This window comes from Cyprinodon tularosa, unplaced genomic scaffold (assembly GCF_016077235.1).
Source record: "Cyprinodon tularosa strain WSP-4 unplaced genomic scaffold, ASM1607723v1 ctg633, whole genome shotgun sequence".
Lineage (NCBI taxonomy): Eukaryota > Metazoa > Chordata > Actinopteri > Cyprinodontiformes > Cyprinodontidae > Cyprinodon > Cyprinodon tularosa.
In genome coordinates this window covers 619071-646686 of record NW_024039378.1, presented here as the reverse complement: position 1 = coordinate 646686, position 27616 = coordinate 619071, and the positions used below count along the sequence as shown (strand labels likewise).

Sequence of the window (27616 nt, the reverse complement as noted above, 5' to 3'; positions counted from 1 at the left end):
TCAGCTGAATTTACCATCTAAAGTCTTTATCCACATTTCTAACATTTTATGTGTGTTTTCCTATCAAATGTTTTTAGATTAAGATTTTAAAACCACAGAAAATTCATCTATTAATCAGCCTTTAAAACCAACCTATGACTTGCCTATGGGCTTTTTGTTTGTGCAGATGTGAGCCAGAGTGGGTGGAGTACCTAAATATTGTACTTTAGTAAAAGTATCATTACATTATCATATTTTTACTGAAGTAAAAATAATAAGAAAGCCTCTCAAAAAATGACGGACGTAAGACATAAAAAGAAGTTGGCAAAAAATACGAAAGAATCTTCTTACCACCCATGATTAGAAATGATTCAATATTTTTTTTTAATTATGTAAAATTGAACAAAATATAAAGCGATATGCACATTCTAGTGTTTTATAGAGAAGATAAAAACTAAGCATATAATGTGCAGTATTTACACGACAAAACGTAAGGTGGAATGAGCACTCTTGAAAATAATTTGAGTTATAAAACAGTTACAGTGTGTTTGAATAAGGGTAAATTAGTATACTGCTTACTGTATTCAACCCACCGTAATGATGGCAGATGGAAAATAATATTCAACCAATGAGCCTCCAGTGAATAAAACTAAAAAGTGTTTCTCAATCAAGCATATTTGTTTAAAGCAAGCTTGTTTTCATTCAGTGACATTACTCACAATAGAAAGAGTACACAGACATTTTACTCAAGTACGAGTAAAAAGTACAATGCTGTAAAATTGCTCCTGAAAGTTGTTTTTTAAATATATTAATCAAGTGAATGTAACTAGTTACTACCTGCCTGTGATGTGAACAGAGCAGCAACTGTTGGTTTAGGAGGCGATCTCACAGTGTTGCACCGATACCAGTATCAGACGGGGCCCCGTTCCAGCACTAAAATGGTGGTATTAGTAGCTTTGCCTTGTCTGTTCCTGTTTGGCTGTGACTCCATTCTGGAGAGAAATATCAGCTGTCCTGCTTCCATCAACACCCTTGTTTATAGATGTAGGAGATCTGCCTGTTTTCCAGTGTGGTCCTGTTTCTCTGACTGTTACTGGCTGGATGTGCTCTCTGCATCCTCTGACATGGGATTTGGCTCGGAGCTCGTCTGCCTGGCTATGTGTTTCCAGCTGCTTTTTGTATTTCTGCTTCTGTCTCCTTGAACCCCAGTGGGCCTCAGCAGATGGCCGCTCACACTGAGCCTGGTTCTGCTGGAGGTTTCTTCCTGTTAAAAGGGAGTTTTTCCTCTCCTCTGTCGCTACAAGCATGCTTAGTGTGAGGGATTGCATTTGAGTCAATGAGTCGATGCAATCAACTGGTTTTCTTTGTATAGAAAACTTTGAATCAATTTGACTGGATGATCTGGTGAACTGTAAAGTGCCTTGAGATGACATGTGTTGGGAATTGGCGCTATAGAAATAAACAATTAAATTGAAATTGAATTATCGGTATCGGTGAGTACCAACAAATAGGGCACCGATACCATTTTGAGAGCCAAAAGTTTATTCAACTATTGTCACCCATTCCAGGTAGGCAATAAAAAGTTCTACTGGATTCTCTTTGTATTAGTCTTTTTCCTGCTTCACAAAGGTAGGCAGCCGCTTGATAAATCCATGATGGCAATTATTTTACATCCAAGTATTATGCAGTTCTTCATATATACACACACATCAATTTCAAACAGATGGTATTGATATGGTATCAGCCAATACTGCACAGCCAGGTATCGGTATTGGGGCCAAGAAATGGCATAGATGCAACACTGCTCTCACTCTCTACATACACACAGCTACCAGGTTTTCACTGCAAGCTTGGATCCAGCAGCTTCTCATGGTAAAGGTTGCTCTGCATTCTGGGATGTGTCTTTTTCTGAAAGCATAAACCCCCATGCAAGCTTCAAATGTCTCCTTAAAGGTATTTGGTAAATTTCTCGGGTCATTTCTTCTCAAAAAAATATGATTAAATCATTTTTCATCTATGAGCTCAGAATACGGAACCAAATACTTCCTGGATTTGGATTTTGTTCTCCCGTGTCGGACAAATCCGACCTATGAACAGACCAAATGTTTCCACCTGTGTTTTTATCAACAGGTGTTAAGCTCAGAGTTTCCTTTTTGTAAAAAACAAAAACAAAAAAAACATGAAAAGCGAACGTACAGGTGAACCCTTAAACGTCCAAGTTAGCATTTTTGGCAGCAAACGAGGTAAAATCATGAGGTCTGCAGGGTCCACCTCTGACTTATGGCTGAGTGTAACTGCTTCACAGAGTACTACCAGTAATCAAATGTTACCTACTGTAAAAATGTAATTAAAAAAGTCAAAAACTTAAGCTTAGTAAAAAACAGCTGATAATGAGCCAATTTAAAAAGTAAAAATGTTAAGTTTCTAGATCCGTATTACTGTTCTGAAGGTTGCATTGTAACAAAAAATTGTTTTTTTCTTTCTGCAAGTGTTTTCCATGTGTTTTTCACTTTCAAACTAAAAAAAAAATAATTCAGTTTACTTCCATTATGCCCCCTTGCAATCACACAGACTTTTTGGTAAGCACTGCATTATAAAGATCCAAAGTAAACAAACTAAATGTATATATTTGCCCTAAACAAATCAGAAAGAGAATAAATGAGATGATCTCTTGCTATAATATCATCAGACATCAAAATAAAGCTGGGATATAAAGGCTTGTTTGTTGACTTTGATCAAATCAAATTTCTAAACTTGACCTCATTTCTTTCCTCTTTACTCTTTTCTTCTCCGTTTCCACACCTGGACATTGATCTGGTCTCACCCTCTGGTTTTCTCAGGTTTCATTCAGATCGCTGGTGTCTGGTTTCCGTCTCAGTCGCTGACGCCGCCGTCAGGCCGTCGGTTTCATGCTGCCGCCGCTCTAACTATCATCTCCACTGAATGAGAAATCACCTTCCTGCTGGGACATGGCCTAGATTTCCATCTCAGCAACTTTTACTTTTTCAGATTCCTGCAGTGTGTTCGACTGCCAGCAAAAACACGTCCATTAATGACAAAACCAAGGAGGCTAAGAGTTTTATTTTTAATTGAAGATATGATTGAAATGCTTTGATTCTACACAGAAAACCTGTAATTATCTCTGATACAGTTAAAATTCTCTAAAACATACATTTTTACAGTTTGATTAACTTTATAAAAGCTCTGTGATTAATCGTAAACTATAGTGCAGATAGAAGGAAAAGGAAGCAAATCTCAGTTTGCATATCGTGAACAGATAAAAAAACATGTTAAAAGAAAGATACTCAACCTTTTTACTCTGATATTTGATAAACTAACTATTTAAAATTGAATCACATGTGTTGAACATGCTTTGTTTTCTGCCGCAGGCGTCATACGGCACTTTGTTGCAGTTTTGGCCCAATCCTCCTGACAGAACTGGTGTAACTGGGTCACCACTTCACACACACACCTTTTCGACTCCTGCAACAAGTTTAAGGGATCAGGACTGTAATGGCAGCTCCAGCAGTTGACTTAATTGTGCTGTGGCGATGACTAGACCATCTGGTAATATGCGTAAGGTCATGCTGTATATGTGCCTCCATTATTCCACATGTTGTTCTTTACTGATTATGGCATCAGTGCATAATCAATGATCAAGTGCATCGGTCCTTCCTGCAGGGACACAGTGCCCAGCATGACACTGCCACCTCCGTACCTTAATGTTTATGATCCTCTAAGAGGCAGAGGAATCTCTTTCCTGAACGGTGCGATGGCTCTCACCATTTCCCATCTGTTTATATTTATATATAACCAGTTAGAGAGATGAATGATGCACCTTGAAATATCTGAAAAGTTAGACCCAAGGATGAGCTAGACTTCTGGAGGTCAATAGTTCCCTTCCTGATATATTTGCTGATGCGTGCAGGGCTCCTTTTTTTAATCGATTAAAAGATTTAGAAAGCTAATATTTCTCAATCAGGACAAAAGATGTCAGGATTACTTTTCCCCAAAATGTTTTCTCTCTCTTATTATTCTTGCATATAGCAAAATAAACTAATTTGGGTAATCCTAAACAACCACAGGCATTAAAAGTTAAGTCTGATTTTTAAGTCCAATATTTAGAAAAACAACACGTTTTCTTAGATTTACCAGCTTTAATAAATATCTACAATAAACTAGATGCCAGGCTGTTAAAAAAACTATTATAATTTTAGAGATTTTGTTATTTTAGAGAAAGAAAACAAACCTCATGTCTGAGCATTAAATGCATATTGGGATAAGTGAACCTTTATGTGTAACACTCTACATTAATTTACAGAAAATCTAACTCACTACTACATAGATAACATGTAGAAAACTATTTAGAACCTGATGGGACGTTAACCAGCACATAATGAGGAACACCAAACGAAGCCTTATTATAGGATGGCTGCCGAGTTACCGGCAAAACAGTAACCAATCGATACTAATGGGTAGTTTCCCTTTAGTTGGGGGTACATAAAATCATTAGCTGAAGGTCAGATCATGTCTGGGTAATGATCAGGTCCTTAGTAATACTTCATATGATGGTTGAATCCAATAAGTCAATAAAATAAGAGCTTGGCACTAATTTGGGACTCAGGACGTGACAGACATCATTTAGATGAGAGCAGGTCAAACACATAAGATGGATAAGGTTTCTTGTTACGTTCAAAAATGTAGGTTCATAAAAGAGAAACTGAGTCCGCACAGAATAGGGATTTTTGGCTTCTGCAGGAGAAGAGAGCCACGTTCAGCTACATCTACTCTCTGGTGGGTTTCCTCAGCAGAAGCCTTTTTATTAGCAGATCATAACACATGGGGTGGGTTACAGAACAGTGTTCTTCTGACAAGGCAATGGATCAGGTCATAGGACAAAATGCTCCTCCTGACTGAATCACAGAATAGAGTGGTCTCCTGATAACTGGGATTATCCTTGCACAAACATCAGCAATTTTCTACCACCGTTGCATGACAGTTTGCCGTAAACAGAGTTAAGCATCTCATTTCTTCAAAGTTCCATTTGCACATACATTAACTTTATAATCATCATTGAATAAACCTGACATTTCTCCACTGTTAGATCAATAAACTAAATCAATCAGTTATCAATAAGTTTACAACTAAGAGAGAATCAATGACAAACTGTCAGTTATCGACAGGAAACAGGTTTTAGTGACCTGTGACCTCACAGCTTTACCATTTATTCAGAAGCAACATGGAGAATCTCTACTCTAATTCTGTGGTGGTCCATTAAAACATGCTGAACTCTTTAGTTCCTTATCAGTTCCTCTTTGGTTTCCTCGGTAACTACCCATCAGTCCCTGATTAGTTAGTCTGCGTTCCCCCGGTAACTAAGCATTCATCCCATAATAAGGCTGGGCTGATTGTTCCCTATTAAGTACTGATTAACAACCCATTAGGTTCTGATTAGTTCCCTAGTAGTTAATCATATTTAGTGCACCTGATTGTAACGCGCTCTCTCTTTATAAACTAATTCATGTTCAGAGTCTTTGCTCTGTATATCAGCATGTCAGTACATGCAGATCTGAACACGCTTTATGTTAGAAAAGCATTAATAAGAAGACATTTAGGAGTAATTAATGAGTCGACAGTAAAAGGTTTTCAAAGCTGTTAAATGAATAAAATCTGAGACATCAGTCATGTTTTTACTGCTGTTTTCCATTCAAAAGGTTTCAGCTTTGTTGACCAACTCTGTTCTTCTTTTAATTACATTTCATCAATTTCAGGTAAAGTGTTTTTTAAGCCTCATTTCCGCGATAGTGAAAACTATCTTTATTATCACTGAGGTACCTAAAAGCCAACGAGTCGATTAAAACCAGCCAACTACAGAGAAAGAAACGCAAGGTTCTGTCCAACAAACGCTGCTGGCATCACTAAGGTGAGTCAGACACTCATAATCAAACCCTTCATATTCAGACATCCTGCAGCTCTGGCTCTTTTACTTTAGAACGGTGCTTTGAATGCGAATAAGTGGATTTTTTAACCTGTAATTACTTTATAAAAGGTTGAAATGGTAATGTGGCGGTGCTGTGTTTAATGTCGGATAATTATCAGGTCCCCTGAAACTCAATATCCACCCTGCTGCTCCCTTCGCTTGCTGCAGGCCACCGTTTGGACAAACACCAGCGAAGCATCGTCGAATCAGATCGCAGCGGCCGGCGTCTGCAGGGATGAGTAGAAAGAGAGAGGGAGCCGGCGAATGAGCCGCAGACAAAGAGAGAGACTAGAACTGGGCTTCCAGAGTCACCAGTCTGTGACATCTCGTGCCACCAGCCGCCCACGCTCCTCCCGATAACGTCTGCTGTGGATTCACAGATCTATTTCGGGTGTCGCTCCCCCTCCCGCTCGCCCTCACTCTGTCGACATCTCACCTCACTTCAAACATCTGACTCGTGCTGTTTTTTCTTTTTTAGTGTGCGATTCAAACGTCTCCGAGGGAAATCAAAAAGCAGCGGATCCCTGATTCATGCACTGATCAGAGGAATAAATGAGTCAAATGTTAAAAGTTCTTCCATCAGGATTCAAAGTTAAATGGTTTTTCTTTCAAATATAATTTGTTTCAGCTTTTGGTTCCATTTTACTTTCATTTCCTACAACCAAACATTATAATTTTTATCACAGACAGGAATATAAAGGCTTTAGTGTCCCACACTAGTAAAATCATAAGAGATGTTTATTATCACTCCGTCCTTTGATATCCAGATGGAAATAAGGGTGAAGAAAGGCAATGATTTGAACATTTCTAACTAAAAATCTGAATCAGACGCCTCAACGAGGCATTGATCTATAGTACCACATTTCAAAGAAAGGTCTTAAAACATCCAGAGGTTTTAGATCTGAACAATCTTTGCCAAACAGCTTTAACTTAAACTGGGGGAAGCATCTGGAAACATTAAAGATTTTTAAACCTTGAAGCAGATGCGTCTCTGGACTTTGACTGGGCCACCCTTCTACATGAATATAACCTTCATCCAGTTCAGTTCAGTTCAGTTCAATAATTATTAATCTCAAAGGGAAATTAACTGTTGTAACTCAGCTTGTTTCAAAGCTGTTTACGATGTTCTGTTTCCTAAACCTGCTGCATGCAGTAGGTCAGAGGTCAACAATATTTCTGAGTTCATGAGTACTGAGTCATAGGAAGAGCTACCAATACTGACCTATTAACATCTACAATGCGACACTACAACAGCAATAACTTGTGCAATGTATAACGTGGAATTACTATTCGACACTCTGTGCAATAACCTGTTTCTCTATATTTGACACCCAGTGCATTAATTATATATATAAATATCCATCTATACAAATACCCATGTAAACACCCTGTGCAATAACCCTGTATAGTGATCCTACTTTTAAAAAAAAAAATCTGTCATATGTGGACTCAGTGTGTATACTGTATATATTCAATTCACCTTTTTCTTCCTTTGGCACTTTCTTCTTCTTCTTCGACTATTTGAGTTTATGTAACAAGTAAATTTCTCCAATGTGAGATCAATAAAGTCAATCAATCAATCAATTAACAGGAAGAATCTGCATTCACATAAACTTTATGCATAATTAACATATTTCTAACATTCCTTTCAGAATATTCTCATTTTTAAATCTCTATAAATGAAAGTGAGAATGATGGTATAACTCGGAGGTCTTCAACAGGGGTCCGCGACCCCTAGAGGTTCCATGGAGGTGCTGCATGGGGGTCATAAAAGCTTTTTTTTGTATTCCCGTCTGCATTTTTTTTTCCACTAATTGAAATGTCTTTAAATCCACATTAACATGAATTCAACACACTGTAGTAAACAGATAAATGGAGGCAGAAGATGTCTTTCAGTCATCAATGCACACATTTAGTGACACACAGGAGCTTTTTCAAGCTGGGCACCGTTTCATTCACAACACCTGTCCCATCAACCAGGAATCAGAATCAGAAATACTTTCATAATCCCAGGGAGAAATTACTTTCCTTACATTACTTTATCTCTAATAGACTCACTATAGGAGCAGCTTGATAGAACACTAGTTCACTTAATATATATATATATATAATTAGGGTGTCCCCGCTGCATCTCTCCATCAGTTTGGGGGTCCTTGGTCTGGAAAACGATGAAGACCCCTGGTTTGACTCACCAGTGAGACTTTTGATCCCTGCTTAATGTTACATCATCAGGGGGACTGTTGTTCTCTGATGTTGAGGGAAAAGACTTTCCCTTTATTTTAATATCCTGCTCATGAACAGACATGGATGGGTTTTCAGACATACTCATCCCAGCGTTTGTTTAAAGGTGACGGCAAACATGTCACTTTTTCAGGAGAAAATGTTGGGATTATTATCATTGATGATGTGTTCAATTCAATTCAGTTTATTTCTATAGCGCCAATTCACAACACATCATCTCAAGGCACTTTACAGTTCAACCAGATCATTCAGTCAAATCGATTCAAAGTTTTCTATCTAAGGAAAACCAGTTGATTGCATCGACTCATTGACTCTCACACTAAGCATGCTTGTAGTGACAGTGGAGAGGAAAAACTCCCTTTTAACAGGAAGAAACCTCCAGCAGAACCAGGCTCAGTGTGAGCGGCCATTTGCTGAGGCTGACTGGGGTTCAAGGAGACAGAAGCAGACAACTGTAAAAGGCGGCCAGTCCACTAAACACACAGCCAGGCAGAGGATGAAGAGAGCACATCCAGTCAGTCACATTCAGAGAAACAGGACTACACTGAAAAACAGGCCAATCTCTAACATCTATAAACAAAGGTGTTAAACCCTACTAATCCCTGTTACATGTCAGAACTAATGTTTTCCCCAGTAGTTTATTGAATTAGAACAGTTCCTCTGTCCAGATATACAGTTATCATCTTCATTATATCTGTAGCAAAGATTTGGGAATGGAATGAGAGCGGTGTCCTTCAGCTAAGAACATATTGTAATATTTTTAAAAGGCTGGAGCTATGGATGTCTCCTCATCTACAAACATTTATGATGTAATGATGTGAAGATGTGGCCTACTGCAGTTGTATAAAATGCTTTTTTAATTGGGATTAGGGGCCGAATTGAAAGAGATGTGCGCCCGGTTGGTAAGCAGCTGCCTTCCGTAATTCAAAGCAAATTCCCTGATCTGAGTAAGATTACAATTTCTGTCAAAATCTGTTGTCCTGTCTCATGCACTGCAAAAGCAATCTTAAAATGAGTAAAAAATGTCTTAAATTATGTGTATTTACCCTTAATTTGAGTAGGTAAATAAGACGATTTGCCAATAGAATGAGTATTTTTACTCATAAAACACATTTTCTTGTTCCATTGGCAAAGTGTCTCACTTACCTCCTTAATTCAAGAAAAAATGCACTTATTTTAAGAAAAAAATACTTATTGAGATTAACTTTTTTTGCAGTGTGGTTATTAGTACATATACATTGTGAAGTGTTCTCTTCTCAGGACAGCTTAAAGATGTAAACACAGAGCTTTCCTTTACAAAACAGAAAGCCATCATGGTTGTACCCCCTTTAGAAGAGGCTCTCGGCCCCCAGCATTGGTTCCTCCTCCCAGCTGTCGGTCAGTGTCCTGGCAGAAGGTGAACCTCGGCTTAAATCTCCAATCTGTTGCTTTTTTAAAGCTCCCTCCATCTTTAATAAACCTGCCTCTAAAAAATCCCCACAGCATGATGCTGCCGCCACCATGCTTCACTGAGTGGATGGTATCATCAGCCTGATCTGCAGTGATACTTTCTATCCCACACGGACTGGAGAGTTGGATTTTGCTCTTATTTATAACACAGGTACTTTCTACATAAAAGGATCTCAAAACTTTTTTAGATTTTTATATTTAAAACTGGAATAAATCCCAATAAGAGACACTGGTTGTGGTGTGAAGGTAACAAAGTAAGACAAGTTCAACAGGTATGAATAATTGAACGAAACACTGGAAGAAAAAAAGTTGTTCTCCTTCAGAGGAAGCAGTGGAGGACAATCCACGCTGTCCTCTGAGTCAGTCTCAGCCTGCTGCTGCTGCGCTTTTTATTTTTATTTTATACTTCCTGCTCTGCTGCAGTGACCCAGTTTTTGCCCCCACGAATCAATAAACATCATCTCCTCTCTTTATCGGCCCAATGCCGCCTGACAAACAAACAAAGCTGTGCAGGAATTTGTCAAGATGACAGAAAACAGACGGAGAAGGTGGTGGATTCTTTCTATTTTCCTCCTTGTTGGCGTTTCGTCTCAGGCTTGTATGTCGATCAGGAAACATTGAAAGTTTTCACTGATGCTGCGAAGGCCTCCGTCTCAGCTCACCGCACAAAGATCTCTAACAGATGACATTTGTTTTGATATAGACTATTTATAACATTTAATAAAGCAGCTCCTGCATCAGATGGATATTTTTTGTTTATGTCTAAAACATAAAGCCGTATTTTAACATAAAGTCAAGGTGGGAAAGCATCAGTGCTGACCTTAGAGAAGCAATCATTGCTGCCCATCAGTCTGGAACTGATATAAAAGCTTTTAAAGCCCATGATTGTAAAGTAAAAATGTTATTTTGAAGTGGAAACCATTTAAGATGGTTGATCTCACTAGAAGCGCTCAGAGAGATGATAAAAACCCAAGAACTCCATCTATGATGCTACAGGCCTTTTTTTATCAGGCTGCATCTCAGGGTTGATACAGGAATGAGTAACTCATTTAATGCTATAAGAAATCATTTTAATGCCATCAACAGGTACCAATGACTCAGAAAACACAGAAAAATCCTTCATCATCTTTACCGTCGACAGGCTGCAGCCACTTTTGTTCCAACTTGCATTTTTCACTTTACTCCGCCTCAAGTTTCTTTTCCAAACATACGGCTTTACGATCAATCGGAAGCACTTCCATGCAAAAATATCAAATTGTTTTTATAAACTTATTTTTTTTAAATAAAGCATTTTAAATGCCACATAATAAAATCACTTTTAATGAATTTTAATGCCAATTAACCTCTTAACATCCACATTTTGGGAAATTCTCGGCCATTTTTCATACCCAAATGAAAAAGAAAATAACTTAGTAACTGTAACCCCAAATTACACGTGTGATTCATTATTTTAAAGCTAATACCTTCTAGTTTCTAAAATTGGGTGAGTAGAACACGGCCCAAGCTGCATCAGTTCAAACATGACTCAAAGTTGTTTCTTTATCCTCGAAAATAATAAATATATATTTTTTAACATGCTTGTTTGAGTGGCTGCTTTGTCATGTTTACATTTTGACATGCTGCTATATCTGTGTGAATTGTGTTTTGGTGCTCACTGTGATCATAAAATGATCTTGGTGGTTGAATTGTGGAGAATCTAAGCTTTCCAATGATGTCGTACATGTCTATATTGGTAAACAATTTACCGGTGTAATTTTCTTGCATCCTGAGTTATTAGATGTAATTTTTCTAATAACTCGTGGGTTTAATTATTTTTATTTATTTTTTATTTCGAACATGCAAGAGAAAAAAAAAATAAAAAAAATAAAACAATGTTTAAAAACATTGGAGAGAAAAACAACAAACAAGGTACCCTTCTTTCCTAAACTGCTACATGCCCCCAGTTAAAAGCATTCTCGTTGCTAGCACAGTGGCGATCTTTGTGCAGTTATGCTACGTTCACGCAGCAAAAGCAGCAAAATCGCGTGTGCTGCTTCATTTTTACTGCTTGTACCAGTTAGTTCTGACGCGCGGCTGAAGCAGCTTTGCTGCTCTGGCTGCGCGGTGCAAAAGTGTGTCTGACGCGCGTTGGGCGGAGCTTCACTATCCTTTCTCTGCCTTGCAGCTATATTTGCTGTGATCAGTGGGAATAAAGTAGTTTTAATATGTGTTTAAGTGAGAAAATACACCTGAAAACGTAATCAGTGCCGTCAGTTCATTCAGATTATTATCCTGCCTTACAATATTTTTTCTGTCGGAGCCGCTCAGACCCCCACATACCAGCGGTGCGCCGACAGTAGGAATCCCTTCAACAGCAGCCTCTGGCCGGGTCGCCTCCTCGCGGTTCACCGCGGCAGCTGGTAGGTGTTTTTCATCTAAATAATCCAAACTGCATATTCTGCCGGCATATTTCTGCATTTTAAGTTAATACAGGCGTCAATAAACTGTTTAAGAGGAGTGATCATCAGCGCTGTGTCTCTCTCCCTGCGTCAGATGCTTAAATGCGCCCGACGCGCTGCTTCAGCTGCTCAGACGCGCTGCGCCTGCTGCTCAAAACGCGCTGCGGGACCTTTTGCTGCGCCTTGACGCGCGTCAACCATTGACTTTGCATGTAAACTCGCTGCTTCTGTCGCGCCAGCTGCGGTGTGAACGCAGCATTAGTCATTCATTGCGTTCGCCTGTCTGCTAAGCTCAAAACAACTGCGCCTGACTTGACGGAGAAACCAGGAGAACAGCTGTGCATATTTACGACAGTGCACTTTTACTTTCGTCCTCTGGGGGGAGCCTCGCTGGAAAATCAACACCGGTTGCATAGTGTACCTTTAAAAAATTATAATTTTAATGACTTTTTTTCAAATGGGTCGAGCACGTAAGACAGCCTTACGTAAACATATCACCAGAAAGATTGACAATTTGGAGGACCACTTATTCAGATGATCCACCCAGAAAAAGAACAACCTCCACTACACCGTGTTTACTTGTCTATGTGTAGAACTGCTAAACAATATTTAGACGCGTCGAACACTTGGAAATAAAGCATTTCTGACTCTGAAGCTGCAAACTGCAGCAAAGCTTTATGCTGCTTGTTTTAACAAATGAATTTGAAGCAATCGCATCTGATGCTCCTTTTTTCTTTACCTTGACGAATATAAATGACTGAATGTTTTGTCTTTTAACCTGATCAGTTCAAATTGTGATGCTGATTTAGAGCTGATGAGCCCTTCTGCAGAAATGTTTGCTCCTAGACTGAAATAATTATTTCCGTACCATTTTTGTTACTTTATATATAATTTTACATTCATTCTTCCTATAAGAAGCTTTGCATCAAACTCCAAACACCAGCAGCTTCTAACTAAAGGCCATTAGCCATGACTTCCTCAATGAAATGTTTGCAGAGCTCAGAAGGTCAGAGCAACAGCTTTAAAGTGACCGGTCTGTGGTGCACACGCAGATCAATAACTGGAATATTCATGAGGAAAGCTGGAGTTTATGGAGGCCGACTTCTGCGTAAGCATCCGAGTCAGAAGGAGGACATTCCTCTGACAGGTTTCCAGAAACAACAGCAGTGACACGAAGAGGAAGAAACAGGAGGACTGATGAGACAGAGAGGCTGAGTGGAAACGACATCCGATTCAAAACAGAACCAACAAGCAGCCCAACGGGTCTGAGGTAACCGTTCCTATGTCGACTCGCTCGGCTCCAAGCCCAGAACACACAAAGTAAACATCTGGCTTATGCCTGATCGACGCGACACAAACAGCTGCATCTTAGATGAAACGACGATGAAAGGATGCTCAGGGCAAAAAAAGGAAAATGAAAGAAGACGGAAAAAAAAGGGAAAGATGGAAATACAGAAGGATGCATTAATGAATGAGGAGCTTTAACACAGGAAACATTAGAGAACAGATGGAAAGGATGGAGGCTTTAGAGAGAAGACAGTGGAGGCACGTATCCGGAGAAAGATTCATCTTAAAGGGTCATGTTTAGAATAATAACAAGTCTTCCTCATAAAGAAAGGGAAAAAAACAGGCAGAAAAGGGCCAGATGATTAAAGGCCGGTGGATTGATACAAATAAGAATCAGGCTTTTTAAAATTCTGCAAACAAACATGGAAATATGTGGAGAAGAGGAGCATCAAACAGCCTGAAAACAGGATGATCAGGATAGGAGATAACAGTGGGAAAAAGGACGCAGGTTGGCACAAAATAAGAACCTCACAGGAGAGACAGGATTGTTAAATAAGAGGATGACGATAACAACTGGAATGAATCCACTTTGGATCTAATGATGCTCAACAGGAACACGAAGGCGATGATGACAGAAAATGAAAACAGCCTGACAGTTATAGAGGCTTTCATTCATTTTATTAGGACTTTGGCAAATCTTTCCCTACTTTTCAGGTAACATCTGACCTCTCCATCTGTTTAAAAGCTGAAATCTAACAGGTGGAGGACAAAAGAAGAACAGACCATCGCTAAAACATGAGCCACATCTGAAAATAACACCTTAACAGAAAAGTAAATAAACAACTGCCATAGAAACCAATCCTTCTCCTGCTAACAACCCTCTGAAAATGACTTATCTGACAACAATGCTGGCTTTTATCTGGTGACCAATGTTATCTTTGCTAAAGGATCTGATATTTTCCTTCCTCAGACTGATTTGATCCAAATGCCACAAGACAAATGGTTTCAGCTACATTAAAGGAAGTAACTGTGACCAGCGGAAAAGGAAAAAATGAACATATAAAACAATCTGCTCCATTTGACTTGATGTGATCAGATATTTGATAAAATCCTCATCTGATTGGCTGATTAGGCCCCTTCCTTAGAAACTAGTGTTGCACCGATACCGGACGATACTGCACAGCCAGGTATCGGGGCCAAAAAATGGCATCGGTGCAACACTGTTAGAAACATTTGCTAAACTACATGTAGCTAAATGTTTAATACAAATAAATAAAAAATTAAAAATCTAGGAATGATGGAAGGAAGGGTGTATGGGTTTAAGTTAAATTAGAAGGGGAAAAAAAGAGGAAAATATGTGCGATGAAGGGATGCAAAAGCCAAATGAATAGGAAATACAGTATATTGGAGTTTTAAAGATAGACAGGATTAAAAGAAAAGCTTCAGAACAGCAGATAAATAAAGTAATAAAGGAAAAGATGTGTGTAAAACGTGAAAGGGAAGATGGAGGGATGACGATGGAAGAATGTGGAGGAGGATGGAGGGAATTCCCTGTTGCTTGAAGCAACAGCCAATCAGCTCTGTAGACTTCCAGCACAGAAACTGTTACATAATGTTACAGAAGGGGTTCACCCTCATTTTAACAGGGAAAAAAAGGGAAAAAAATCAGATATCGCGAGAACAATTAAAATGTCAAAAAAAAAACTATGCATTCAATAATTTCATTGGAATGAAAAACAAAAACAAAAAGACCAAATAAATATTTATAAACACACATGTCAAGAGAAAGGTTTAGAAAATAACACATTAGAGCTTTAAAAGGTTAAAATAAAAGATATTAAAAACAATATTTGGGGAGGATTTGATTTTAATGTTAATAAGGCAAAGAGGACTGATTTAAGTAAAGATGCTCACTTCTATTAAAATTAAAACAATTATTGTAGGAGAATAATCCAAAGCATTTAAAATAAATAAAATATAAAAATAAATTGGGGGTATTTCTCTTACCTGGGTGGCTTTATGGAATTGCTTTTTCAACCCCGCGACGGACATCTCTGTTCGGGTTCACAGGCAGGAATAAAGAGCAGAAACTGGATCTGAGAGAATTTTTTTCCGCTAATTGGAGAATTTAAATCACGTTTAAAGGAGAAATGATCGATAAATCCTTAAAGAGCCGCGAATTCGGTCCGTTTTATCCGAGAAAACTGGAGGAAAGAGGAGCCAACGAGGATGATGATGGTTAGACCAAACCCAGCTGGATCTATTTTCAGGCTGACGGAGATCGTCTAATGAACAGATGAGCCACCCGACCTGGAAACCTGTGGCAATCTTTGGCATCATTTAGATCTAATCAGTCAACTCTGATTAGATCAGACCTGGATTTAAATTATATATGTATTCATTCTAATGCTTGTTATGACTTCTTTGGGATGTAAATTTTAAGACAAAAAAAAAATAACCATGAAAGAATGTTTCCTTAAATCCATGCCTCCTTTCAGAATTGTTTCAGTTTTCCAATAATACTGTTTTTCTTACTAAATGAATCTTTTATAGCAAATTCTATAAACCTGTTAAATCTCTTGAATCATTTGTTTAATATCTCTTACTTAAACATTTTTTATTTGATTATAATAGAATCAGACAGATTTTTGTAGGTTTAAAGTTCAGGCATGATGTGTTGATTACAGTTTGTCTCATCATCATTTTAGGGCAATAAATTGCTTAACGTTATTTAAAGTATATTCAGATTACAATGGCAGCCCACTGCTCCCTAAGGGGGAGGGTTAAAATACAGAGAGCCAATTTCGCCATTATGGGTCAACAAAGGGATTTACATTATATTTTACGGTGGAGCTCAGGATCTAATCACATTTAGGCTGAAGATACCCCTCTATCTCGCATCTGGTGAAAGAACAGCTTTTATTAACAAGCCTTTAAAACAGGCTCTATCAAATAGTCCCAGAAACCATTTGTGTGTATTAGTTGGTCAACTTTTCAAACATTTTTATATTTTATCATCCAGTTTTGGATTCAGTAATAAAGTTTAGCATTCACGTGTGTTCAGCAGATAACAGTGGTTATGTGTAGATTGAACCAGTTACAGTTTGCTCAAAAATATTCCTCTTAAAGCTCTGAGCTGAACAAAATTTCTGTTCTGCAAGCACCAGATCCAGCTGTATAAGAAAGCAAAACAGTATCGTCCACTAGTAATTAATATAAGGTCATATTTTTAAAGCTCGAGTCCTATTGTGTAGAAACTCTGGCCCACACAGTGGTGTACTGATAAAGATAGAAAAGAAAAACCTTAATGTTGCAAGAAGGTTCTGGGTTTGATTCCCAACCCGAGGTCTTTCTGCATGGAGTTTGCATGTTCTCCCTGAGCATGCGTGGGTTCTCTCTGGGTACTCTGGCTTCCTCCCACAGTCCAAAAACATGGCTGTTAGGTTGATTGGCTTCTCTAAATTCTCCTTAGGTGTGAGTGTGTGATTGGTTGTTTGTCATGTTTGTCTCTGTGTTGCCCTGCGATGGACTGGCGACCTGTCCAGGGTGGACCCCGCCTCTCGCCCGTAGACAGCTGGAGATAGGAACCAGCACCCCTCATGACCCCTAGAAAACGGATGAATGGATGGATTGAAAACAATCATTAGTATAAATGTTTTTTATAGTTTTGCTCCATCTCTGATCAGTTTGTTTTATTTATGAAGGTGGACAAACTATAGAATTGTCATTGAGGTCTCCGATTCATTTTAAAAGTTCATTTTAAAACTGTTTTTAATGCTACTTGGTTGCTTAAATTAAAGAGTTTTGGGGTTTTCTTTATAAACCAAATCTAAATCATGAAGTCATCTTTTTTTTTTTAACAACTTGAAATTTCTCCTCCCTTATCCTCTGAAGGGTCCATCGTGCATAAATAGACGATCTTTGGCAGAGAGCAAGCTGTACCGTTTTTTCTGTCACGTGAACACGCCGCCCTCCAGCATCCACGCGCCGCCCTGCAGAGCACGAGATGTTTCCTTAGATTAGCGGCTTTTAGAAGTTTGAAATCGTGGCGTCATTTTAATGATCAAAGGTGTCGTCTTTAAACTGGGTTAAAAGGGTTAAAAGACGGAGAGAAGAAGAATAAGAGCTGAGGTTAGTGGGGTTCGGTGTTTCAGCACCATGGATAGCTCAACAGGAGGTCTCGTGGCGCATTTACTTACCCCCGGGAAATTAGAGAGTCTATAAGAATAAATAAAGATTGTTTACAAGATAACAGTCAAACTCGCACTGACAGAACAATTTCTAACACTAATTACAATCATGCAACCATTTTATACTTTCTGTGTTTTAAAAAAATATTCTATTGCGTTGCGTTTTCCGTTTTTGTCAATGCAAAAAAAAAGCCTTTTAGGGAGCAGAATCTGAATTTATTTTTCTCAAGAAGAATCCGACCTGAAAGCAGACTGTGGGTCTTTGCTGCCCTCTTGTGGTGCATTCCAATATCACAACAGATTTTACATCAGTGAAAGTGTGGGCACGATTCTTAGTGTTAAGCATATTAAGATAAAGAAAACAAACCACAAACCAATTAGGTTAGAGATCAAAACTTCATTTTTTTTTATTCAACATGCAATACAAATACAATTATATAAAATGTGGTTAAATATTAAAGGGAAAAAAGTCATGGACATCATTATTTATTGTTTGTATAAAGCCCTGTCTGCAATGGACTCAGCAGTAAGGAGGAAGGAATTTATATATGATTTGCTGCTTTGATTTGTTCAAATTATAATTATTTTAGGATATTTATTTAGACAGAATTGACAGCATTCTTTCAGAAGAAATTATTAAATGTTTATTGTCATTTAGTCTATTTACAAATGTAAATTTTGATTATTTTTACAGCTATATCAGGAGAAATTTCGAAAAATCTCTGCAGAACTTGCAATTAACTCCTAATTTTATTTCAATTTAGTTATGATCTATGCCGGATTTTATGCAAGACATTGCTAAGCACTGGTTTTAATCAAGTGAAACATTATTTAAAAATGTAAAGTAAAACTTTTTCTTGGGAAATCAGATCATAATCGTGTTTTTTTCTTCTCAGAGTATAATCCACTTTTTAAAAGACAATCTGCATTAAAAAGAACTGTAAAAAGATGGTCATAGGAAGCTGAAAAAGCCCTGTAAGTTTGTTTTGAGGCTACAGCTGCTTAACAAGAAACAAGGATCTTTTAGGAAGGAAGACAGGGAATTAATTAGATGTATACAGAAGCAACTTAAAGCCAATATAAGAGAAGTAAGGAGACATAGAGGAAGAGACTGGAAAGCAAAATCCAGCAATATCAGAGATGTGTGGTCAGGGATGAAGAAGATCACAGAAGGCAGAAAGATGATCTTATGGAACTGAATACATTCGTCAGATATAGTTCAGGAACAAGCTCAGCATCCTGCTCTCTTGTCCGCAGTAAATGGGCATCCTCTCCTCCTTTGACTCCAAACTTCACACCTCAAATGTTCCATCTTCCATTTCTGCAATGGAGTCTGCTGCTTCTTTATCTGCAGCAAAAACCTCCTCAACATTAGGCTGACCCAAATAACAGATCCGGTGATGTGGAAGACCTCCTGCCTTGTTCTGGTACCAAAGAACTCTGCTGCTCTGACATCCCACATCATGAAGATCAGTGGCGGCCGGCCCATAGGGGGCGCTGGGGCACCGCCCTCCCTGATAAGAAGAGATAAACGTAAAATATATTTTTACAATTTAACTCATAAATGTCAGTTTTACTCTCTAGAGTGTGTACCTATAAGCAAAACAAATTATATAAACTACATTTCCCTATCTACTGTCATTCATTTGTGGATTTCCACAGACAGACTCCTACCGTCTCTGTCTTGGGGCTGTGATCAGACTGCCCCACATGTGCAGAGAATCTGCCAATCATGTACTATTGCTAGGTGAATTTAATAATTTAATGGCCAATCAGCGTCTCAGAATTTTATGGTCTTGGGGCTCTGAAAATACTGCGCTTTAACAGGCTTCTGCACCCAATGCACAGGTGCAGACAATTAGAGGGACGATGGCGAACGTAACGAACGAGGTGCAGCTCGGTGAGATCCTTATTTATCTACCCGTTTGCCAGAAGAACATCCCTGTTGTAGGGTAGGAAAATTTTATGTCATGGTTAATGTGACCAAAATCATCACTGTTACTGTTATTATATAGTAAATTAAATAATTTCTGTTAAATTGTATTTATTGTCCAATTGTTTATTTGAATTCTTATTCTGGACTAGTTGGAGACATACACTAGGCTATATCAGCCCCACCAAAAATATTTTTCACCAGCCGCCACTGATGAAGATCCTAGAGAGACTTCTGTTGGTTCGTCTCAGGCAGCAAACAAGCAGCTAATGCCGTGGCGTTGGAGTTGATGATGTCATCATTCACCTGCTTCGACAAACCCACTGTCATTTAGACAGACAGCACTGTGAGGATCACATTCTTTGATTTCTACGGTGCATTTAACACAGTTCAGCCTGACTTATATTGTTTATGTACAGAAAATATTCAGACTCCCCTTTACATTTTTCACTCTGTTTCATTGCGGCCAATTGCTAAAATCAAAAGCTGATCTTATCATTAATGTACACTCAGCATCCCATCTCGACAGAAAGAAAAAAATAATGTAGAAGTTTTGCAAATTTATTAAAGAAGAACTAAATACCACGTGGTTATTAGTATTCAGACTCTTCTCTCAGTATTGAGAAGATCCTCCCATTTGCACTAGAATAGCAACAAGTCTTCATAGGAATGATGCAACAAGTTTTCCAAACCTGGATTTAGGAATCCTCTGCTATTCTTCCAGACTGTCTCCAGTTCTGTCAGGTTGGATGGTGAACGTTGGTTAGCAGCTGTTTTCAGGTCTTCCAGAGGTGCTCAGCTGGGTTTAGGTCAGGGTTCTGGCTGGCCTGGTCAGGACGGGACTCAGAGTTGTTTTATTAGCCACTCCTTTGTTATGTGAGCTGTGTGCTTGGCGCCGTCTGGTTGGAAGGTGAACCTTTGGCCAAATCTAAGGTCCTGAACATCTGGAACAGGTTTTCCACCAGAGGTTTTTTTACTCTTTCCTTCAGCTGCAACCAGCTACCCTGTCCTATCAGCTCAAAAATCCCCATTGCATGATGCTGCCGCCACCATGTTTCACTACTGTGATTGTATTGGGCAGATGATGAGTGTTGGCTGGGTTTCTCCTCACATACTGCTTAGATTTAGCTCCAAAAAAAGGTTCAGTCTTGGTCTCATCAGAACAGATCGTCCTATCTCTCAGTCATGCTCCATGGGTATTTTTAGGAAACTCGTGATCCTGAAGTCGAAGGGACGTTTTTGGGAAACTCTTTATGGAACTTTCTCCCATCTCCCTGCTGCATCTCTGAAACTCAGCCACAGGGATTTTAGGGATCTTTTCTCATCGACGGTCTATGAAAAGTTCTGTTCATCACAAGCTTCTTTCATTGAAGGATCATGAAGACCTCTGGGTTCTTAGGAACCTTGAGTGATGCAGAAATTGCTTTGCTTTGCCACAGGGGGTAGAACCATCTCAAGGATTATCATGATATTTAATGTTTTCTTTATTTTTTAATAAATCAGTACAATATTTTACATTTCTGTATTTTTTTCTTTCAGTTCTGTCATCTGCAATACTCTGTCTCTGCAGTCACTGGGTGCATCAGAGATGGACAATAAGCTGAGTACAGAGAGCTGGTGAACTGCTTTGTTGCATGGTGGGGAAACAATCATCTGATCCTGAATGTCAACAAAACAAGTGATGGTTGTAGGTTTCAGAAAATACGAGAACAAGTTGAAACCTATTAATATCAAGGGAGAAGAAGTGGAGGTGGTGGAGGAGATTTAAAACCTTGGTTAAATACCACCTGGACAAAAAACACGACTGGAGACACAATTGTGAAGCCGTCTACAAGAAAGGACAGAGCAGATTGTAATTTCTAAGGAAGTTTAGGCCCTAAAGTGTTTAAAGCAAGATGCTACATCTCTTCTATAAGTCTGGTAAGGAGAGCGTGATCTCTTCTTCCATCCTCTGCAGGGGTAACAGTATTAGAGCTAATCACTTAAAGAAGCTCAACAAGCTGATAAAGAAGGTCAGCTCTGTTCTAGGAACTCTGAAGACTTTTTCACAAAGAAGAATTCTTCATAAACTAAAGAACATCATGGAGAGCAGTGAGCACCCTCCCTCAGAAGATTGTTAAACAACAACAGGGTCTAAAAACTCTCCAGACCAGGTTCCAGACCAACCCCTCTGGAAGATCCTTCCGCCCTACAGCTATTAACACCAACAGCACCTGCTAAAAGAAAAACAACCTCTGATTTCCTGCAACATGTATTTTTACTTTGAGATTAATGAAGTATTTTGGAATTTAATTGATATCCCCATCACTAGAGGGAGCCATGCAAGCAGGCAAGATGGATAGATTTCTGCAGGTTCTGTTATGGAGTATAATATTACAAAATCACTGATCTCTCTTTATTTATGGCCTGAAAAAATTGAAGCCACCTGCCGCCATATTGGTACTCCCCACTCCCATGGAGCCGGGACATAAAAATGCCCATATGTCTAGTATTTGGCTGCAAAAACAAGATATAGAAATATATTGCATGTTCTATTGATGAAGAAAAAAAAGCAACTCAAGCATTTTTTAAAGCTAATGCACAGACACTGCATAGAAGTATATGGCATCATGCATGCACAACCTACAAATAGAAAATTACTATAGCATTAACAGACATGTACTTGTAATTCTTAATGTGAAATACTGAATTTATATGCAATATGTAATAATGTCATCAATACATTTATATTATTATGCTCCATTAACACATTAACTTTGTTGTGATGGAATTTTATAATATATTATATTACATGATTTATAGACTTCATACTGAACATGCAATATGATGTGCCTATTCCTTTTCTTAAAATCATACATTAAAGTAATCTACTAATGATATTGAACAGCGAGTGTGTCAAAGTGAGGAATTTATCTTTATTTTAAAAGTCTTAAACCTCCCTGAAAAGCACATATTGTTTACATTGCGACATTACGTCTAACTAGGGAGTACCAATATGGCGGCCAGTGGCTTCCCTCCATCAGCTATCCAGTGAATAAATAGAGATCACTTTATAAAATATGGCCGCCATCTTGGATTGGTCAACCTACTCCCATAGACGTAACAATTCCTGCTCCTCCTGCATATTAGTGTTGTAATCGATGACTATTGAGGTCAGGGCATAACTTTATGACTAATAGACATGTGATTGTATTTTGTGAGAACATCACTTTACTCATATCCACCGACTGAAAGCCAGTTAATGATAGCAATGCAAAATGTTTATTTTATTCTTTTTTTTTTACTTTATTTAAATCTGCAAAAAATTAAATACAGCTATGTATAAGGTGTGAGATTTTTGCTTTATTGTCTAAAGGTTTTTTATTTTTGAATCGTTGTGTTGTTGCTATTCTATTGTATTAATTCTAATAAAGTAAAAAATCACAAAAGCACCAAAAGGTGGACTTTCATGATATATCCAGCTTAAATATAGAAAAATATTAGTATCAGTATCACCGATCATCGGTGAGCAAGACGGTTCTGTTTGATTCCCGGTCTGATGTGGGCCTTGAAGTTTCTTAGTATCAGATTGATACCAAAGTTATCAGTATTGGCCATCTTCAATTGAAATGAACTGAACTATGTTATAATAGCCGTATTTATAATATAGAAGCAAAAATATCTGAAATATCTGGTATTCAGGGAGTTAAAATTTATTTAATCTGCTGATTCTTCATTACATCAAGTAGAGCAGCGACCGCCCCAAGATGGCTGCACCATGTCTGCACATCGCCAATAGGCAACAGCGGTCACTGCAGGGTATATTTATATTCACGTCTACATCTCCACCAGACTGAGGTCAGCTGAGGTCCCAGTGGATCTAAAACAGATTAATCCACAGGACGACTGAATCCCAAACTGGACGCCGTCCTGCAGAGGGTCCGCCACATTAAATGACAAACCAAACCCCGTAGTGGGTATGGCCATAGGGTGAGCGGACCATTCAGATCTTACATAGCGAGTTTGCATCAGTGCAGGCTTACAGGGATTTTACTGTGGGTGTAACGGTGAACTAGGAGAGGAGGAAACACCTACATTCAAATGGAAGCTCCACTGGTTTGCTACATCTTCATAACGTTGACAGAAAATAACAAGGAAAAAATAAAATAAAAATATGATCCATAAATTAGAATAGTAATGAATGGATAATTTTTTTTAAAGAAAAAAGCAAATGTTTCATAATATGTTAACCTGTGCCATGTGGCATCACTGTGTTGCTGTAGGAACAACTGTTTTCCCTTTCCTGCAGGGAAGAGCCCGTCCTATTCTTATTTAAACCCCTCAAGTACAACTCAGGCGCCTTCCACAGCTGAGTGTGACTTCACTGTGAGTGACACTTCATAGTTGAGGTTAGGGAGCGGTTTGGGATTCATCTGTTGGAGTGGTGCTATATAATTCGCACTCCCTGCATGCTTCTCTGGGTTACTGAGGATAACATTCGGCCCCAGAATACTTTGTGGCTGCTGCTGCTCTCAGGCATCCCACTGCTCCCTGGGGGAATCCATCCACACAAGAGAACAACCTTCACTGGAATATTTTTGGTGATAATTATTGCTGCTATGGAGCTAAAACATCAGAAAGGATCGCCGCTGTGAGAAACCTGCATCAGGCGAATAAAAAAGCTCAGAATGCATTGGATTTCAACCTTTTTTTTTATCGAAACTTAATCTGCTGCAAAAACAATTTAATAAAAAATAATGTTTAAGAATTTTCTGTTTTATCTTAGAAATATTTGCAGTCAACTTTCAGCAGAAAAACTTTAAAACAATAAAAGTGCAGCAGTTCTAGGGTAACAGAAAGACAGCAATATAAAGGAACATTGAAGGCGTGCCGACATTACATTTTGTTTAACGTTCTTTAGGGCGTTTCTGACCACAGCCTCAATTACAGGGAGATAGATCAACATTTGTGGATCCTCTGACACAGCAGCTGCCGACTGATAAACAGTTGTTACACAGGCTGAGCATCAGGCTTTGGTTACATGGCAGAAAAAAAGAAAATAATAAAGAAATAAAAAATAAATAAAATCAATAACGTGTTAATATTAGGAAAGGTTTTATAAACCTTTCCTAATATTTAGATTAATTCTGCCAAGTCCTTCAAATAAAGTTAACTTACTTCCACAATCCAAAAAACAAAAAGCGTAAATGCAAATTAGTGAAATTTTAAAGGAATCCTACCAATAATGCTTTGCTTTATTTAAGAGCGTCTGTGCAAAAATCAATGAAATATGTAAACATGTCCAACTAGAACAAAGAGACTTGAAGCTGATCACAGTGATTCAAAAAGCTGCTTCTGCAAAGATCCATTCATATAAAGAAGAATAAGTTGAATCTAAACTAAAGTTGGTAAACATCTGGAAACATCTGCTGGTATTAGAGATAAAGAGAGAAAACATCAAACTTCTTCATATAACAGTCCAAATATGATCTGAGCCGTTCAAGGATACAGTGCTACATTAGAGGTGAACTGAGGATGCTCAATTAGGCCTCAGGAGGCAACTTGGGTTCATAATAATAATAAAAAATATAATAATAATACTTTAGGTGCAGTTTTGCTTCTTGTTCGGATTGGAAAGTTAAACTGAAGGTTTCTCTTCTCTTCTTGCATTGCTCTGAAAGTCTGGTTCTTCCTGCCGAGATCCGCAAGACGAATAACCTGAAAGAGAACAAACGATTGGAAATAAACACCAGAGACTTTTAAAGAAATTCTCGCCACTTTAGATGACATGTAGCTTAGCCGTTAGCGTAGCAGGACGAGGAGTATTATCAGGACAGGCAGAAACAATGTCATAAAACAAGTTATAACAGGCTGCATGGTGGAGCAGTGGGTAGCACGGCTGCCTTGCAGCAAGACGGTTCTGTTTGATTCCTGGTTTTGGGTATTTCTGCGTGGAATTTCATGTTCTCCCTTAGCATGCATGGGTATCTCTCTGGGTACTCCAGCTTCATATGGATTCATCTGTTAAAAACTGAACAGAAGCTTAAAATAAAAGGAGACAATAGTGTTATTAATGGTACAGTAGTAGCCATTCAAAATTTCCCCACTTTCCTTGGTGGGCCTTTCCTTAGCTGGTCCTCTACAATTCCTTTTTAAACATCAATATTTGTACTAAAATATTCTGTTATGATTTGTGGACATTAAGATCTAAAGAGAAGCGCTATCTCCTGGTCAGACCCTGTAATTCAGTGTAAGGGTGGAGTCAGAGGAAAAAGATATGTTAGGTTCATGGAGGGGATTTTAACTGGGAGTTGCAGGGAAGTGGGCTGACACTTGGCTGGTGTTTGACTAGGAAGGGCCGTTTTGAATGGCTACTACAGTATGTGGAAATAAGTGTAACGAGAAATGTGTTTCATCATCAAAAGGATTCATCAAAACTTCCTGGATCATGATGTAACTAACTATAAATGAGGGTTTTTGTTTCTTTGTTGGCCTTGGATCTCATTTCACTGCAAAGATTAGTGAGGAAAATGGATTGATGCGCTCTACAGCAGATCAGAGGTCTCGTAAATAAAGCCTGCGTGCGCCCACTTCCTCTGAAAGGGTCGCATTTATAAAAAGAACCTTGATGTGAAACTGTGCGGCCCCCTTAGGCCTAGTTTGACACCTCTGTAGGGGAAGCATGTGTTAAAGTGATGGGAAACAGGCAGAACTGAAGCCGATTATCTTTTTCGGACATTTAATTTTACTTCATATGAAACTTTAGCTGGGAATAGATTTTAACTAGATCTGAAACTGCAGTGTGATCTATGTTGTTCTGTCAAAAAACAACAAAACACTTCTGTCAAAGTCGTAGGGAAACGGCTGTTCCAAACGTTGCATTTCTGAATTCTCCCGAGTGGTGCACGACTTTACACCAGTGAATAAAGTGAATGTTATTGGTCCATTATCAAGGGAGCGGGATTGTTATGGCACAAGCATTTTGCTAACCAGTTAGCAACTTGGTACTAGTAGGTTCCCAATGGGAAATGACATTGGGACCAAGAAACACTTAGAAACGACACTGTCAAGGAACGCTATGGACAGAGGAAACATGCAAGAGGAGGAGAGTTTAGTGTCGGAGGTCGTGGATGAGTCTCCTCCTTCATATATTTTTTATTTAGAGGAGGAAAGCGGGGACGAAGATGTTGTGGAAGAGGACGCCAGGGCGGCAGAAGCTTGGTTTGGTGTAGAAGGCTTCCAGCCGTACATGTTTGAGCCCTTGCCTCGCAACGCTGCCAGTTCTGTTAGCTCTACGCCTGCTGAAGACACAGACGTCCATCCCCGTGAACACTGGGACGGAACTCAATGGGAAAGGAAAGGATTCTTATTACCCATTTCAACCGTTGCGTATATTAGCTGCGACATATGAATCAAGATGCTATGACTGAAACAATTTGATTGACAGATGACCCTTGATATATGATTGGCTGAATTTAGGTGTTCAAGCTGACGTATAACTAACTGGCCTGCATAAGATAACGAACCCCCCACCAGGGATTTTAAGACAAGATTTTTTTTTTTTATAGAATATTTTTCTAAATTTTGAGACGATATGGGCTGATAAAGAGTACATTTATATACATGTTTAACCCAGAATGATTTGACATTTAAATATGACTTCCCTACAAGTTTAACTTCAAAATGAAAGTCTGTACATATTTAAAGGTTTCTTAATCATCACCATTCCTCCTCCTGATAACCTCCAGGGTCAGTTGCACCACAGTTTAATGTATCGACGTAACAAAGAGAGAGGAGTTGACATGAATCACTGCGAACAATTAGAAACTGAAGAACCTTCCAGGTGTAATGCTGGAGCGGCACTGGCGAACTTAGAAAAATGAGATTAAGGATCTGGTGAACTGTAAAGTGCATTGAGATGCCGTGTTGTTATTTGGCACTATAGAAATAAACTGAATTGAAGTGAACTGAGATCTTGTTCTTTTGGTCATGGTCCAGATTTCATAACCATAGGAGTTGGTGGAAGCTTCTGTTTCCTTCAAGCTTCCTCTTCCAGACCAAATTTCTTAAGTATTTCACATTTGTGACATATCACCACCTTATCCAGTGTATTCAACTGCTAGCTGAGGCATCAAATTAA

At 38.6% G+C, this 27616-nt stretch overlaps 1 protein-coding gene across 1 annotated transcript in view; it reads right to left on the bottom strand.

Moving 5' to 3' along the window:
* LOC119798705 (endophilin-A1-like) overlaps window positions 1-15638 on the bottom strand; it is a 55206-nt gene extending 39568 nt beyond the window's left edge. The window contains exon 1 of the mRNA XM_038308271.1: window positions 15382-15638. Within this exon, the coding sequence (XP_038164199.1) occupies window positions 15382-15426 (45 nt within the window). The 5' untranslated portion in view covers window positions 15427-15638. The remainder of the gene's footprint in view (window positions 1-15381) is intronic.
* Window positions 15639-27616: the final 11978 nt, after the last annotated feature.